A 13,534-nucleotide genomic window follows, 5' to 3' on the forward strand; every position below is an offset into this window, starting at 1 on the left:
TGCTTTGTCAAACTCATGAGGTTTTTTTTGTTTGTTTTTTAATATTTATTTATTGGGGGGTGGGGGAGGCCAGCGCCATTGCACAGTAGGTTAATCCTCCACCTGCGGCACCAGCATCCCATATGGGCACCGGTTCTAGTCCCAGCTGCTCCTCTTCCAATCCAGCTCTCTGCTATGGCCTGGGAAAGCAGTAGAAGATGGCCCAAGTGCTTGGGCCCCTGCACCCACATGGGAGACCTGGAGGAGGCTCCTGGTTCCTGGCTTTGGATTGGCACAGCTCTGGCTGTTGCAGCCACCTTGGGAGTGAACCAACAGATGGAAGACCTCTCTGTGTCTCTACCTCTCTCTGTAACTCTTTCAAATAAATAAAATAAATATTTTTTAAAAATGAACCAATAATCTGGCTGGTGCCGTGGCTCAGTAGGCTAATCCTCTGCTTTGCGGCGCCGGCACACCGGGTTCTAGTCCCAGTCGGGGCACCGGATTCTGTCCCGGTTGCCCCTCTTCCAGGCCAGCTCTCTGCTGTGGCCAGGGAGTGCAGTGGAGGATGGCCCAGGTCCTTAGGCCCTGCACCCCATGGGAGACCATGAGAAGCACCTGGCTCCTGGCTTCGGATCAGCGTGGTGCGCCGGCCGCAGCAGCCATTGGAGGGTGAACCAATGGCAGGGAAGACCTTTCTCTCTGTCTCTCTCACTGTCCACTCTGCCTGTCAAAAAAAAAAAAAAATGAACCAATAATCTGGAACCTTCTTTAATGTAGTTTTGATTTTTTACTTCATTTATTTGAAAGGCAGAGACGTGCAGAGATCCCCCCTTCGCTGGTTCATCCCCTAAATGCTCACGACAGCCACGCTGGGCCAAGGTCAGGCCCTGAACTCAATCTGGGTCTCCCACGGACCGCAGGGCCTGAACCACCGAGCCAGCACCTGCTGTCTCCCAGGTGCACATGAGCAGGAGGCCAGGACTGAAACCCAGGCACTGACAGTGGGCACACACATCCCCAGCAGGGTCTTAACTGCTATGTCAGACAGGCGTCCTCGAACGGGGTGCTGCTGAGCTATCAGGAAAGAACAGGTGTGTAAGAACATACAAAGCACAAAGCCCAGGCTGAGTTCACCCAGAAAGTCCCTTCCGTGGTCTGGAGCTGCAGGTGGAACTCGCCGTCAGGCGTCTGTCCGCCGCCGTGCGGCCCTCTCTGCCTCTACTCCGGTGCTGTTAGAGCCTCACCGTGGCCTCTCTTCTCCCAGAGCCTGTCCCTCCAGCTGCTCCTCCTGCCGGTCACGCGTGATCGAGCACAGTGTGCCTGCTTCGCCCACGGCTCCCAGTGCTCACATGCTGGAAACGCCACGTCGGCTCCACTCTCTTCCAGTGGACGACCTCACGTCCCATTGCACCTGGCGCCGCGAGGGAAGGACTCACGCCTCCTGTGACAGCACGCCCCCCCAGCGGCCCCCTGCAGCTGCAGCAGGTGCTGGCGCTCGTGGAGTGCCTGGGTTCAACTGCCGGCTCCGGTCCTGACTCCAGCTTCCTGACCACGCACACCCTGCAGGTGCCCGAGATGGCTCAAGTATTGGAGTCCCAGCACCCATGTGGAGACCTGGGTGGAGTTCCTGGTTCCTGACTTTGGCTTGGCCCAGCCCTGGTCATCACGTTCGTGATGATCAGGGTGTGAACCAGCAGACAAGAGCTCTCCCTCTGCCTCTTTGTCTGTCTCTATATCTGCCCCTCAGATAAATTTAAAAAAAAAAAACAATCACAGTGGGGCCGGCACTAAGGCACAGTGAGTTAAGCTGCAGCCTGCAGCACTGTTTTATATATATATATATATATATATATATTTTTTTTTTTTGACAGGCAGAGTTAGTGAGAGAGAGAGAGAGAGAGAGAGAGAGAAAGGTCTTCCTTCTGTTGGTTCACTCTCCAAATGGCCGCCATGGCCGGTGTGCTGCGCAGATCCGAAGCCAGGAGCCAGGTGCTTCCTCCTGGTCTCCCACGTGGGTACAGGGCCCAAGCACCTGGGCCATCCTCCCCTGCCTTCCCGGGCCACAGCAGAGAGCTGGACTGGAAGAGGGGCAACCGGGACAGAATCCAACACCCCAACCGGAACTAGAACCTAGGGTGCTGGTGCTGCAGATGGAGGATTAGCCAAGTGAGCTGCGGCGCCAGCCAGCACTGGTATCTCATATAGACACTGGTTCAAGTCCCAACTGCTCCACTTCCTATCCAGCTCCTTGCTAATGTACCTGGAAAACCGCAGACGATGGCCCAAGTACTTGAGCCCCTGCACCCACTTGGAAGACCCGGAAGAAGCTCCTGGCTCCTGGCTTCAGCCTGGCCCAGCCATTTAGGGAGTGAACCAGCAGATGAAGATCTCTGTCTCTCTTTCTGTAAGTCTACCTTTCAAATAAATAAATAAATCTTAAAAAAAAATCACAGTGAATCTATTGCCACCTCTGCTTTTGAATAGCCCTCTTGTAACTGTCTGAAACGGAAACACAAGTATCAGATCACACCGGATATGGAACGCAAGCCGCATCTTACTCGGGGTCTCTGCGCTCTGTTCCTGGTAACTCGGTGCTACCTTGTCGCCTGTCTCCAGAGACAGAGTGTATTTAAAGTCACCTCTTCTAGTGCTTATAATAGCCAGTAGCGTTCCAACGTCTCCACAGATAAACATCCTGACCATTAGGCAACAAAAAACCAACACTAGGCCGGCGCCGTGGCTTAACAGGCTAATCCTCCACCTTGCGGCACCGGCACACCGGGTTCTAGTCCCGGTTGGGGCGCCGGATTCTATCCCGGTTGCCCCTCTTCCAGGCCAGCTCTCTGCTATGGCCCGGGAAGGCAGTGGAGGATGGCCCAAGTGCTTGGGCCCTGCACCCGCATGGGAGACCAGGAGAAGCACCTGGCTCCTGGCTTCGGATCAGCGAGATGCGCTGGCCGCAGTGGCCATTGGAGGGTGAACCAACGGCAAAAAGGAAGACCTTTCTCCCTGTCTCTCTCTCCCTCACTATCCACTCTGCCTGTCAAAAAAAAAAAAAAAAAAAAAAAAAAAAAAAAAAAAAAACGAACACAGGATGCTAACTAGCTCACGGCGACGGGTGCACCTTCTTTCCCATTTTGCTCAACTACCACAGCCTTCTCAGGACACGGGCTTCGCTCAGTCACGTCTGATCTCTTCCGCCTGCGTTCATTCGAGGGGACAGTGACCTGGCTTCTAAGCGGCCTGAAAGCTAAGCTGAAGAATAAAAGCAGCAAGGTTATTTTTAGAGCGAGCACTGCAGGCACAAAAACACAGCACAAAACTGTGACCCACAGCTACGCACAGCCCAGCAGCACGGCAGGCGGCAGTGTCCAGTTCAGCCGGGAGCGCAGCCGGGGCGCCTCAGCCTAAGACACGTCCGAATGCATTTAGGAGCAGCCTCCATAGCTGCCGGCGTGTTTCCTACACAGACTGGCTACGGCCGAAGGTGGACGGTTACGTAACCTGTGAAGCTCAGTGGCTGTCTGTCACTTCCTCGAGCTTACTGCCGAGGTGAGTTAGTGCGCACTCCGGCCAGACGCAGCCATCGCGACCTCGTTCCCAGCACAGGTTTATTCCCACCGCGGTCTCGGGGCTAGCAGGCTCTTCCCTTCAGCGGCCGACACATCCAGGGGCGCGGACAGGCGCGGCGAGGCCCAGCTTCCGCGCCTGCCGTGTGCGCTGAGCCCAGCGAGCAGCCAGTGGGTAAGTGGGAAGCTTTTCTATGCAAAGCCAAATCAAACTGTAGACAGCTCTCCTCGCACACTGCTGGCTTAGAGCCGCCTCCTAAGAACCCTCAGGAGCAAGTCTGTGATTGCAGAAACCGTCGCTCTGTGGACTGTGTCTGATTCTGTACATCTGATTTCTGCTTAGCTCCAGAAGAGTGTTTTCAAAGCCTGGATCTGGCACTGACCTAGTTAGGAACGAAGACTTCGGTCCGTTCTGACCTCATTCTGACCTGCATACTCGACACCAGGGGAGCTTCACGTGTTCAACTTCATGTAAGGAAACTGGTAAACTCATCAGAACCGTATGTGTAAAGAAACTGGTAAACTCATCAGAACCGTATGTTTTATGCAAATAAACAAGTGATGCTATTTCCACAGGCTGACGATGCCACTCTTTGGCTGGATGAAGTGGCCCAAAACGGACGCCTACAAAGCCCCAGTCAACGCTGGCGCACACGCAGCCACGCAGACTCTGCTTCGGGAGCTAACGTGGCACCTAAAGGAACGAGAAAGGTTCATCCAAGAGATCGAAAATGAGCAGAAAGGGAAGAAAGCAGGCGTGGACTACAACTGGCTGAGGAGCCACCAGAGTCCCCACGCGGCCATCCCAGCCACCGAGCAGAGACAACTTGAAGTCCTCTGCTCCCAAGTGCAGGCCTGCCAAACCGCCGCTGTGCTCAGCAGGTACAGCCGCCGCCGTCCCGAGCCCTCCCCGCACGCTCGGACGCAGGCCAGTCTGGCCTGTCAGTCCCACCGTGCACACCAGACACCCGGCCACCACAACCCCTAATGAGCTGCCCAAATGCACCTGGGGCGTCTTACTGGGAGGAAATGGTGTGTTACAATCACAGTTTCTTTTCTACAAGTATAATTTTAAGGCAAAGTCAGGTAACAATGCAGAATTACATTATTTGAGCTGTATTCTGGAGATACAGGAACACAACAAATTTTCTGAACTGAATGTTGGTTACCCATTTCCCCTAGATTTCGAGAAGTTTTGGCAGAAAATGACGTATTGCCGTGGGAAATAGTCTACATCTTCAAGCAAGTCCTGAGAGATTTCCTGAGTGCCGCTGGCAGAGGGGGCACCCCCGGGGGCCTGCAGGTGCCCCCGGGGGCCGGCAAGGAGGAAATACCCACCATCTCAAGTTACGTGGACAAAGACACACAGAGCAGGTACCCGGCACTCTCTCGCGGAATGTGGAGCCTGCCGCACCCTCACCCGTGCAGTTAAGCCACTGGCAGCCGAGCGGTGTCTACAGCCAACCGGGAGCCCGAGCCTCCAGGACAAGCAACGGCCACCACTCCTCTGTTACAAGGTCAGAAGTGAACCTGATTACAGTGTTCTTGTGTAAGATACTCTAAACACACTCTGCTTTCGCTGAACAGTAGGCTTTTAACTACAATGTTTCCCAGTATTTTGAAGTTTGAAGTATTTTCTTATGCTCAGACACCGCTCAGGAACCAAGGCACCCTTCCGTAGGACGCAGTTTGGCAATCCCATGTGGGACATTAACTGACTTTTATTCTAACAGAAGCTCTGGGTAGAATAAAATGGTTAATGTGACTCTTAGCTTTGCAATAAAAACTGAACCGAAGCCAACAGCCCACCGCGTGATTTCATTCCCAGCAGGGCGGGAGACGATGCGCGACCTGAGACCCAGGGCGCTCCGTCTCCACCGCAGGCTCCTTCTGATCACATTTTTATCTCAATGCTAAATTAAAGTGCAGTAAGCACAGCTCTACCACAGGCCAGCAAAAACACACGGAGGACGGAGGCCGGAGCAGGAGCAGCTGCTACTCTCAAAAGCAGTCTCTGCTGAGAACCCAAATCTCTCTCACACCCAGGTGAAGCAGCAGAACAGTAAACACCCACACTTGACAAGACACTGCCCGAGGCGCCCGCGGGGGTCCTGGCGCCACGTCCGACCCCAGCTCCCGGACACCCGGGGCAGGGGACGCCGAGTCCTCGTGCCCCTGCCACCCATGTGGGACACTGAGCGGTCCAGACTCCTGGCTTCAGCCTGTCACAGACTCAGCTGCCGTGGGCATCTGGGGCATGGATGGCAGCAAACCTGTCAACAAAAATTAATTAAAAAAAGCAGGAAGCGATGCGTGAGCTGGATTTTTGACACAGTGCTAGCCTTCACCACTCTCACAGGTAAATCCAAAGGCCCTGAGCCTATGTTGGGAGGCTGCTTTGCTTTGCCTTCCTCTAAAAATAAACCAAGACTGCAATTAAATATTCACTCAAAAACAAAAACAAAAACCACTTCGCTTTTCCCTCTTCCTGGCCAGCTCCTATAACATTTCAGCTGCCCTCAATTTCAACTTAAACCCCAACTGTGTGACACTCCTACCGATGCTGCTGGCTCGGCGCACAGGGCACGCGCCCCTCTCGGGAGCCGCACACGGGCTGGCAGCGACTGTGTCTAGGACGAGGTTCTGGTGTTGTAAGAGCTCAAGGAACGCGATCCACAGAGGCAGCTCACTCACCACCGGCGCTCCTGCTGTGCCGGGCCCTGCACTGCGAGGCAGAATGAGGGGACCCAGACCCTCGCCAAACCCCTGCACGGGGAGCACAGCCCAGGAAAACACTAAGATGTGCACACACAGGGCACCAGGCCAACAGCTGCTTGTAAAAGTGGGTGCCCTCCCCCTGCCGGCCTCTGACCCCTCTCACTGCTCCCACCCAAGCCCCTCTGTCTGCCCAGTCTCTAAACACCCAGCACCCAGGCTTGGCCGCCTGGCCGCCTCTCCCTCCGCACGCACCCAGTGTCTGAGGTCTCAAAGCCCTGAACCCCACACGCCCAGCTCTAGCCAGACTTCCCTCAGCTCCAGGCTGCTCGCAGCTATGGCTGACAGAAGAGTTCACACACGCAAATCAAACTCCTAGCACTGCCTTCACGAGCCGGTTACCCCTGCAGCCTTGCCTCCTTGTGGGTGCCAACAGCTTCCTGTCGCTCGGCCAGAAACTTGGGTGTTGCCTGCAACTGCTTTCCGCCCATGTCCTGTTATCCGGCCCGCTCAGGGCCCTGACCTTGAGCTAAAGAATGGATCCTTTTTTTGTTTTGTTTTGTGGGTTTTTTTTAATATTTTATTTATTTATTCAAGAAGTATAGTTACAGACAGTGAGACGAAGAGAGAAAGGTCTTCCTTCCGTTAGTTCACTCCCCAAATGGCCGCAATGGCCAGAGCTGCACCGATCCCAAGCCAGGAGCCAGGAGCCTCCTCCAGGTCTCGCGTGCAGGTTCAGGGGTCCAAGCACTTGGGCCACCTTCTACTGCTTTCCCAGGCCATAGCAGAGAACTGGATTGGAAGAGGAACAGCTGGGACTAGAACCAGCGCCCATATGGGATGCTGGCGCCACAGGCGGAGGATTAACCACGTGAGCCATGGCGCCAGCCCCAAGAATGGATCCTAAAAGAAAAAATAAAGGGGGGGGGGGGCTGGCTCCATGGCTCACTTGGTTAATCCTCCGCCTGCAGCGCCGGCATCCCATATGGGCACTGGGTTCTAGTCCCGGCTGCTCCTCTTCCTGTCCAGCTCTCTGCTGTGACCCGGGAGTGCAGTGGAGGATGGCTCAAGTGCTTGGGCCCTGCACCCGCATGGGAGACCAGGGAGGAAGCACCTGGCTCCTGGCTTCAGATCAGCAGAGCACGCCAGCCGTAGCGGCCATTTGGGGGGTGAACCAACGGAAGGAAGACCTTTCTCTCTGTCTCTCTCTCCCTCTCACTATCTGTAACTCTACCTGTCTAATAAATAAATAAAATCTTTTAAAAAAGAAAAAAAAAAAAGAATGGATCCTGGGAGACAGCACCGTGGCACAGCGGGTAAAGCCGCCAGCTGTGATGGCGGCATCCCATGTGCGTGCCAGTTTGTGTCCTGGCTGCACCACTTCCAATCCAGCTCCCTGGCCCAGCTCTGGCCATTGCAGCCATCTGGGGAGCAAACCAGAGGATGGAAGACCTCTCTCTCTCCCTCTCTCCAACTCTTTCAACATAAAAAAGCCAAGTCTTTAAAATTCAGTATCCTTAATTCGACAGTGCACAGCCCCGCCCAGCCTGCCCGGTCTAGGCCATCTTCCCATCTCGGTTTGGATGGGGCATCAGTGAGAGCTCACCAGCCAACAAACAGAACCAACAGCTGTGTTTATGAAGAGTCTATTTTCAGGAATTCGCTCACAGGATCGGACAGGTGCAAGTCCTAACCCGCAGGGCAGGCCATGGGGGGGGGGGGGGGGGCTGCAGGCCATGGGCCATGGTCTCCGGACAGGGTTCCTTCTTGCTCAGAGGTCAGCCCCCGACTGCCCGCGGAAGGCCCGCCCGGCCGTGGGGGACACCACTCGGCTGCAAGTCCTCATCCAACAAACAGCTTCCCGGAAACACCCAGGGCCCCGCCAAACCGACACGCGGAATGAACCAACCACGCCCGCTCACGTCGGGCTCAGCCCTCACCCCCACTCCATCTGCCCTGGGCCCCCTTCGATCCGAGCACGCGCGCACAAGCCCAGTGCCTCCTCCCAGGCTGCCGCCTAGGCTGGAAGACACCCGGCGCCCCCACCGCCCGCCTCCCAGGCTGGGGGGGTGGGGACACAGACTCGGGACCCCGGGTGGACGCGCAGGGCCAGATCCCGAAGGGATCTCTGAGGTCTGAGCGTCGGACTCTCCCACGCTGGACTTCTTGCGCCACTGCCCTCCGTGGGGACGAGATGGGCCTGCGACCCTCTCGGCGGGCGGTGAGGACGAAGCGAGAGCGCCGGGAGCCGGAAGCAGAGCCAAGCCGCCCCCCTCCCCGCAGGTGGACGCGGCCAGAGCCGGGGCCAGGCGGAGGGCAGGAGCAAGCTGCTGGCCCCTGGGCGAGACCCACGCCTGCCCCCTCCGCTCCGCTTCTCCGGACACCTGAGACTCGCTTCAGAACGTCCATCTGGGACAGAACCGAGCCCACGGCGGGGAGGCCGGCTGCCCAGGGCTCGGGGACCCCGGCCGTCCCGGCTGCCCAGGGCTCGGGGACCCCGGCCATCCCGGCTGCCCAGGGCTCGTGGACCCCGGCCGTCCCGGCTGCCCAGCGCTGCCCAGGGCTCGTGGGCCCCGGCCGTCCCGGCTGCCCAGCGCTGCCCAGGGCTTGTGGACCCTGGCCGTCCCGGCTGCCCAGGGCTCGTGGACCCCGGCCGTCCCGGCTGCCCAGCGCTGCCCAGGGCTCGGGGACCCCAGCCGTCCCGGCTGCCCAGCGCTGCCCAGGGCTCGTGGGCCCCGGCCGTCCCGGCTGCCCAGCGCTGCCCAGGGCTTGTGGACCCTGGCCGTCCCGGCTGCCCAGGGCTCGTGGACCCCGGCCGTCCCGGCTGCCCAGCGCTGCCCAGGGCTCGGGGACCCCAGCCGTCCCGGCTGCCCAGCGCTGCCCAGGGCTCGGGGACCCCGGCCGTCCCGGCTGCCCAGGGCTCGGGGACCCCGGCCGTCCCGGCTGCCCAGGGCTCGTGGACCCCGGCCGTCCCGGCTGCCCAGCGCTGCCCAGGGCTCGTGGACCCCGGCCGTCCCGGCTGCCCAGCGCTGCCCAGGGCTCGGGGACCCCGGCCGTCCCGGCTGCCCAGCGCTGCCCAGGGCTCGGGGACCCCGGCCGTCCCGGCTGCCCAGGGCTCGTGGACCCCGGCCGCCCCGGCTGCCCAGCGCTGCCCAGGGCTTGGGGACCCCGGCCGTCCCGGCTGCCCAGCGCTGCCCAGGGCTCGGGGACCCCGGCCGTCCCGGCTGCCCAGCGCTGCCCAGGGCTTGTGGACCCCGGCCGTCCCGGCTGCCCAGCGCTGCCCAGGGCTCGGGGACCCCAGCCGTCCCGGCTGCCCAGCGCTGCCCAGGGCTCGGGGACCCCGGCCGTCCCGGCTGCCCAGGGCTCGGGGACCCCGGCCGTCCCGGCTGCCCAGCGCTGCCCAGGGCTCGTGGACCCCGGCCGTCCCGGCTGCCCAGGGCTCGTGGACCCCGGCCGTCCCGGCTGCCCAGCGCTGCCCAGGGCTCGGGGACCCCGGCCGTCCCGGCTGCCCAGGGCTCGGGGACCCCGGCCGTCCCGGCTGCCCAGGGCTCGTGGACCCCGGCCGTCCCGGCTGCCCAGGGCTCGTGGACCCCGGCCGTCCCGGCTGCCCAGCGCTGCCCAGGGCTCGTGGACCCCGGCCGTCCCGGCTGCCCAGCGCTGCCCAGGGCTCGGGGACCCCGGCCGTCCCGGCTGCCCAGCGCTGCCCAGGGCTCGGGCGCGGGGACCCCGCGGCCTACCTTCCACAGGCCTCGACCGTCGGGGCCTCGGCCGGGACGGCGTTCGTGTCGGCGGCCTTGTGCGGCGCCTCCTCCCGGGCCGCCTCGGCCGGGAGGGCGGGCGGCGCGCCCAGCAGCTCCACATTCGTCACGGTCTTGCCGATGGTGAACCAGTCGTTAATCTGGTCGACGGTGAGCTTGCGCAGCATGGTGCACGGCAGCGGGGCGTCGGCGCCGCCTCAACCGCCTGCTCCGAGCGGCGGGAACTGCGAAGGCCGAGGGAGCGCGCCTGCGCGGCGCCGCCGTTCCAACACCCTGCCCCCTCCGGGAATTCTCCAATCAGCGCGCGGCTCTGAGGGCCAGGTGGGGCCGCGGCCCCCGCCGTTCCCGCCCCCACCGCGTGAGGCCCTCCAATCAGATCGCGTCACGCCCAGTCGGGAGGGAGGGATCCCGCCCACCACGCGCAGCCACGTGCCTCTGCCCCGCCCTGCCACGCAAGGGCTGCTGGGAGCCGCGGCACGCCCCACCTCCCCGCGCAAGGCCTGCTGGGAAAAGTGGAGCCGCCTCGCCAGAGCTCGCGGAGCAGGTGCAGGGAAGGCCTCGGTCACCGCACCTGTGGGGCTTGCTGCGGGCACGGCGCGCTTCGGGCGGAAGAGGGGCGGAGTTTGCTGAGCCCCTGCTGCCTGCCCAGGCCAGTGAGACCCACGGTGGCTGAGGAACAGAGCGGAGGCGGTGTCCTCCAGGACTTGGCACCTGTGTGGAGGACAGGGATAAGGAGAAGTCAGGGAAGGCTTCTCGGAGGAAGTGGCACCGTGGAGCCCTGAGGGTCGACGAGGAGTGCGCCGGGCCAGCACGGGTCGGATTCCTCATCCTCCCAAACCTGCGGCTCGCGGACCGTGGCCGACACCGACCTGGGCCAGAACAGACGGTGCAACGAGAGGCTGGGGCCGGGGCAATCCGAGAGCACCGGGCTCTGCGGTGGCCTCGGCGTGGAGAGTGGACAGCGCGAAGCCCCCGCGCCTTAGAGCGGGCAGCGTGGACAGTGCTGCCGGCGGGTTTCTAGGCGAGGCTGAGCCTGCGGTGCCCCAGGGTGACCCCGGCCTGTCCTAGGCGGGGCTGAGCCTGCGGTGGCCCCAGGGTGACCCCGGCCTGCCCTAGGCCAGGGCGGTGACCTCCAGTGTGACCCAGCCTGTTCTAGGCCAGGGTGGTGGCCTCCAGTGTGACCCAGTCTGTTCTAGGCCAGGGCAGTGACCTCCAGTGTGACCCAGCCTGTCGTAGGCCAGGGCGGTGACCTCCAGTGTGACTAGGCCTGTCCTAGGCGGGGCTGAGCCGGCAGTGTCCCCAGGGTGACCCGGCCTGTCCTAGGCGGGGCTGAGCCTGCGGTGGCCCCAGGGTGACCCGGCCTGTCCTAGGCGGGGCTGAGCCTGCGGTGGCCTCCAGTGTGACCCAGCCTGTCCTAGGCCAGGGCGGTGGCCCCAGTGTGACCCAGCCTGTTCTAGGCCAGGGCGGTGACCTCCAGTGTGACCCAGCCTGTCGTAGGCGGGGCTGAGCCTGCGGTGGCCCCAGGGTGACCCGGCCTGTCCTAGGCGGGGCTGAGCCGGCAGTGTCCCCAGTACGACCCCGGCCTGTCCTAGGCCAGGGCGGTGGCCCCAGTGTGACCCAGCCTGTCGTAGGCCAGGGCAGTGACCTCCAGTGTGACTAGGCCTGTCCTAGGCGGGGCTGAGCCTGCGGTGGCCCCGGTGTGACCCAGCCTGTCCTAGGCCAGGGTGGTGGCCTCCAGTGTGACCCAGCCTGTCCTAGGCCAGGGCGGTGACCTCCAGTGTGACCCAGCCTGTCCTAGGCCAGGGCGGTGGCCCCAGTGTGACCCAGCCTGTTCTAGGCCAGGGCGGTGACCTCCAGTGTGACCCAGCCTGTCGTAGGCGGGGCTGAGCCTGCGGTGGCCCCAGGGTGACCCGGCCTGTCCTAGGCGGGGCTGAGCCGGCAGTGTCCCCAGTACGACCCCGGCCTGTCCTAGGCCAGGGCGGTGGCCCCAGTGTGACCCAGCCTGTCGTAGGCCAGGGCGGTGACCTCCAGTGTGACTAGGCCTGTCCTAGGCGGGGCTGAGCCTGCGGTGGCTCCAGTGTGACCCAGCCTGTCCTAGGCCAGGGCGGTGACCTCCAGTGTGACTAGGCCTGTCCTAGGCGGGGCTGAGCCTGCGGTGGCTCCAGTGTGACCCAGCCTGTCCTAGGCCAGGGTGGTGGCCTCCAGTGTGACCCAGCCTGTCGTAGGCCAGGGCGGTGACCTCCAGTGTGACTAGGCCTGTCCTAGGCGGGGCTGAGCCTGCGGTGGCTCCAGTGTGACCCAGCCTGTCCTAGGCCAGGGCGGTGACCTCCAGTGTGACTAGGCCTGTCCTAGGCGGGGCTGAGCCGGCAGTGTCCCCAGGGTGACCCGGCCTGCCCTAGGCGGGGCTGAGCCTGCGGTGGCCTCCAGTGTGACCCAGCCTGTCCTAGGCCAGGGCGGTGGCCCCAGTGTGACCCAGCCTGTTCTAGGCCAGGGCGGTGACCTCCAGTGTGACCCAGCCTGTCGTAGGCGGGGCTGAGCCTGCGGTGGCCCCAGGGTGACCCGGCCTGTCCTAGGCGGGGCTGAGCCGGCAGTGTCCCCAGTACGACCCCGGCCTGTCCTAGGCCAGGGCGGTGGCCCCAGTGTGACCCAGCCTGTCGTAGGCCAGGGCGGTGACCTCCAGTGTGACTAGGCCTGTCCTAGGCGGGGCTGAGCCTGCGGTGGCTCCAGTGTGACCCAGCCTGTCCTAGGCCAGGGTGGTGGCCTCCAGTGTGACCCAGCCTGTCCTAGGCCAGGGCGGTGACCTCCAGTGTGACCCAGCCTGTCCTAGGCCAGGTGTCCTGGGGCCGTGTGCGGCGCCGGCGTCCCAGCAGACGCAGGTTGGAGCCCGGCTGCTCCGCTTCCGACCGACCCGGCTCCCTGTTGTGGCCTGGGAAAGCCGCGGTGAGGCCAAGCACAGGGCTCTGCGCCCGCGTGGGGACAGACGGGCCCGCCCTGGCCGGGCCTGGCCTTGTGGCCGCTGGGGCAGTGAGCCGCGAGTGGGAGGTGCCGTCTCCTCTCTCTTTGTAATCCGGTCCAGGTAAATAGTGGTTAGGGCACTCCAGGGTCCGGCGTTGCAGTGCGATGCGGTGAGAGTCGTAGCCCCAGGACAGCCGCCTCAGCAGCGCCGCCCACCGCACCGCGTTCTGGCGATCAGAGACCTCAGCGCCTGGGAACCACCACCCTCCCCAGTGCCCGCCGCCTCGTGCGCTTTCAATACGCCTTGTAGAATTCACAGTTACGGCCTTCAGGCAGGCCCTGTGGCGCAGCAGTTAACGCCCGGGCCTGCAGCGCAGGCATCCATGTGGGCGCCGGTTCGAGTCCCGGCTGCTCCTCTTCCCATCCAGCTCTCTCTGTGGCCTGGGAAAGCAGTGGAGGATGGCCCAAGTCCTTGGGCACCTACATTGCATGGGGGACCTGGGGGAAGCTCCTGGCTCTTGGCTTTGGATCGGCCCAGCTCTGGCCATTGTGATT

The 13,534-nt window shown here is 62.3% G+C and overlaps 2 protein-coding genes across 2 annotated transcripts in view; one reads left to right on the forward strand and one right to left on the reverse strand.

Annotated features, from left to right (window-relative positions):
• The window catches only part of TDRD9 (tudor domain containing 9), an 84,185-nt gene extending 73,994 nt beyond the window's left edge, over positions 1 to 10,191 (reverse strand). Inside the window, exon 1 of the mRNA XM_062181869.1 lies at positions 10,004 to 10,191. Within this exon, the coding sequence (XP_062037853.1) occupies positions 10,004 to 10,191 (188 nt within the window). The remainder of the gene's footprint in view (positions 1 to 10,003) is intronic.
• Positions 4,135 to 4,983, forward strand: RD3L (RD3 like). The gene is made up of 2 exons (XM_062181426.1): positions 4,135 to 4,433; positions 4,734 to 4,983. Exons 1-2 carry the CDS (start codon positions 4,135 to 4,137, stop codon positions 4,981 to 4,983), a joined length of 549 nt encoding a protein of 182 aa, XP_062037410.1.
• Positions 10,192 to 13,534: the final 3,343 nt, after the last annotated feature.

This window comes from Lepus europaeus, chromosome 22, assembly GCF_033115175.1.
Source record: "Lepus europaeus isolate LE1 chromosome 22, mLepTim1.pri, whole genome shotgun sequence".
In the NCBI taxonomy this organism is placed as follows: Eukaryota; Metazoa; Chordata; class Mammalia; order Lagomorpha; family Leporidae; genus Lepus; species Lepus europaeus.

Bases quoted from the DNA above. Each gene is read 5' to 3' on its own strand.
- RD3L (XM_062181426.1), top strand. From the start codon at position 4,135: ATGCCACTCTTTGGCTGGATGAAGTGGCCCAAAACGGACGCCTACAAA. The intron at 4,434-4,733 runs GTACAGCCGCCG...CATTTCCCCTAG, and splicing joins ACCGCCGCTGTGCTCAGCAG to ATTTCGAGAAGTTTTGGCAG.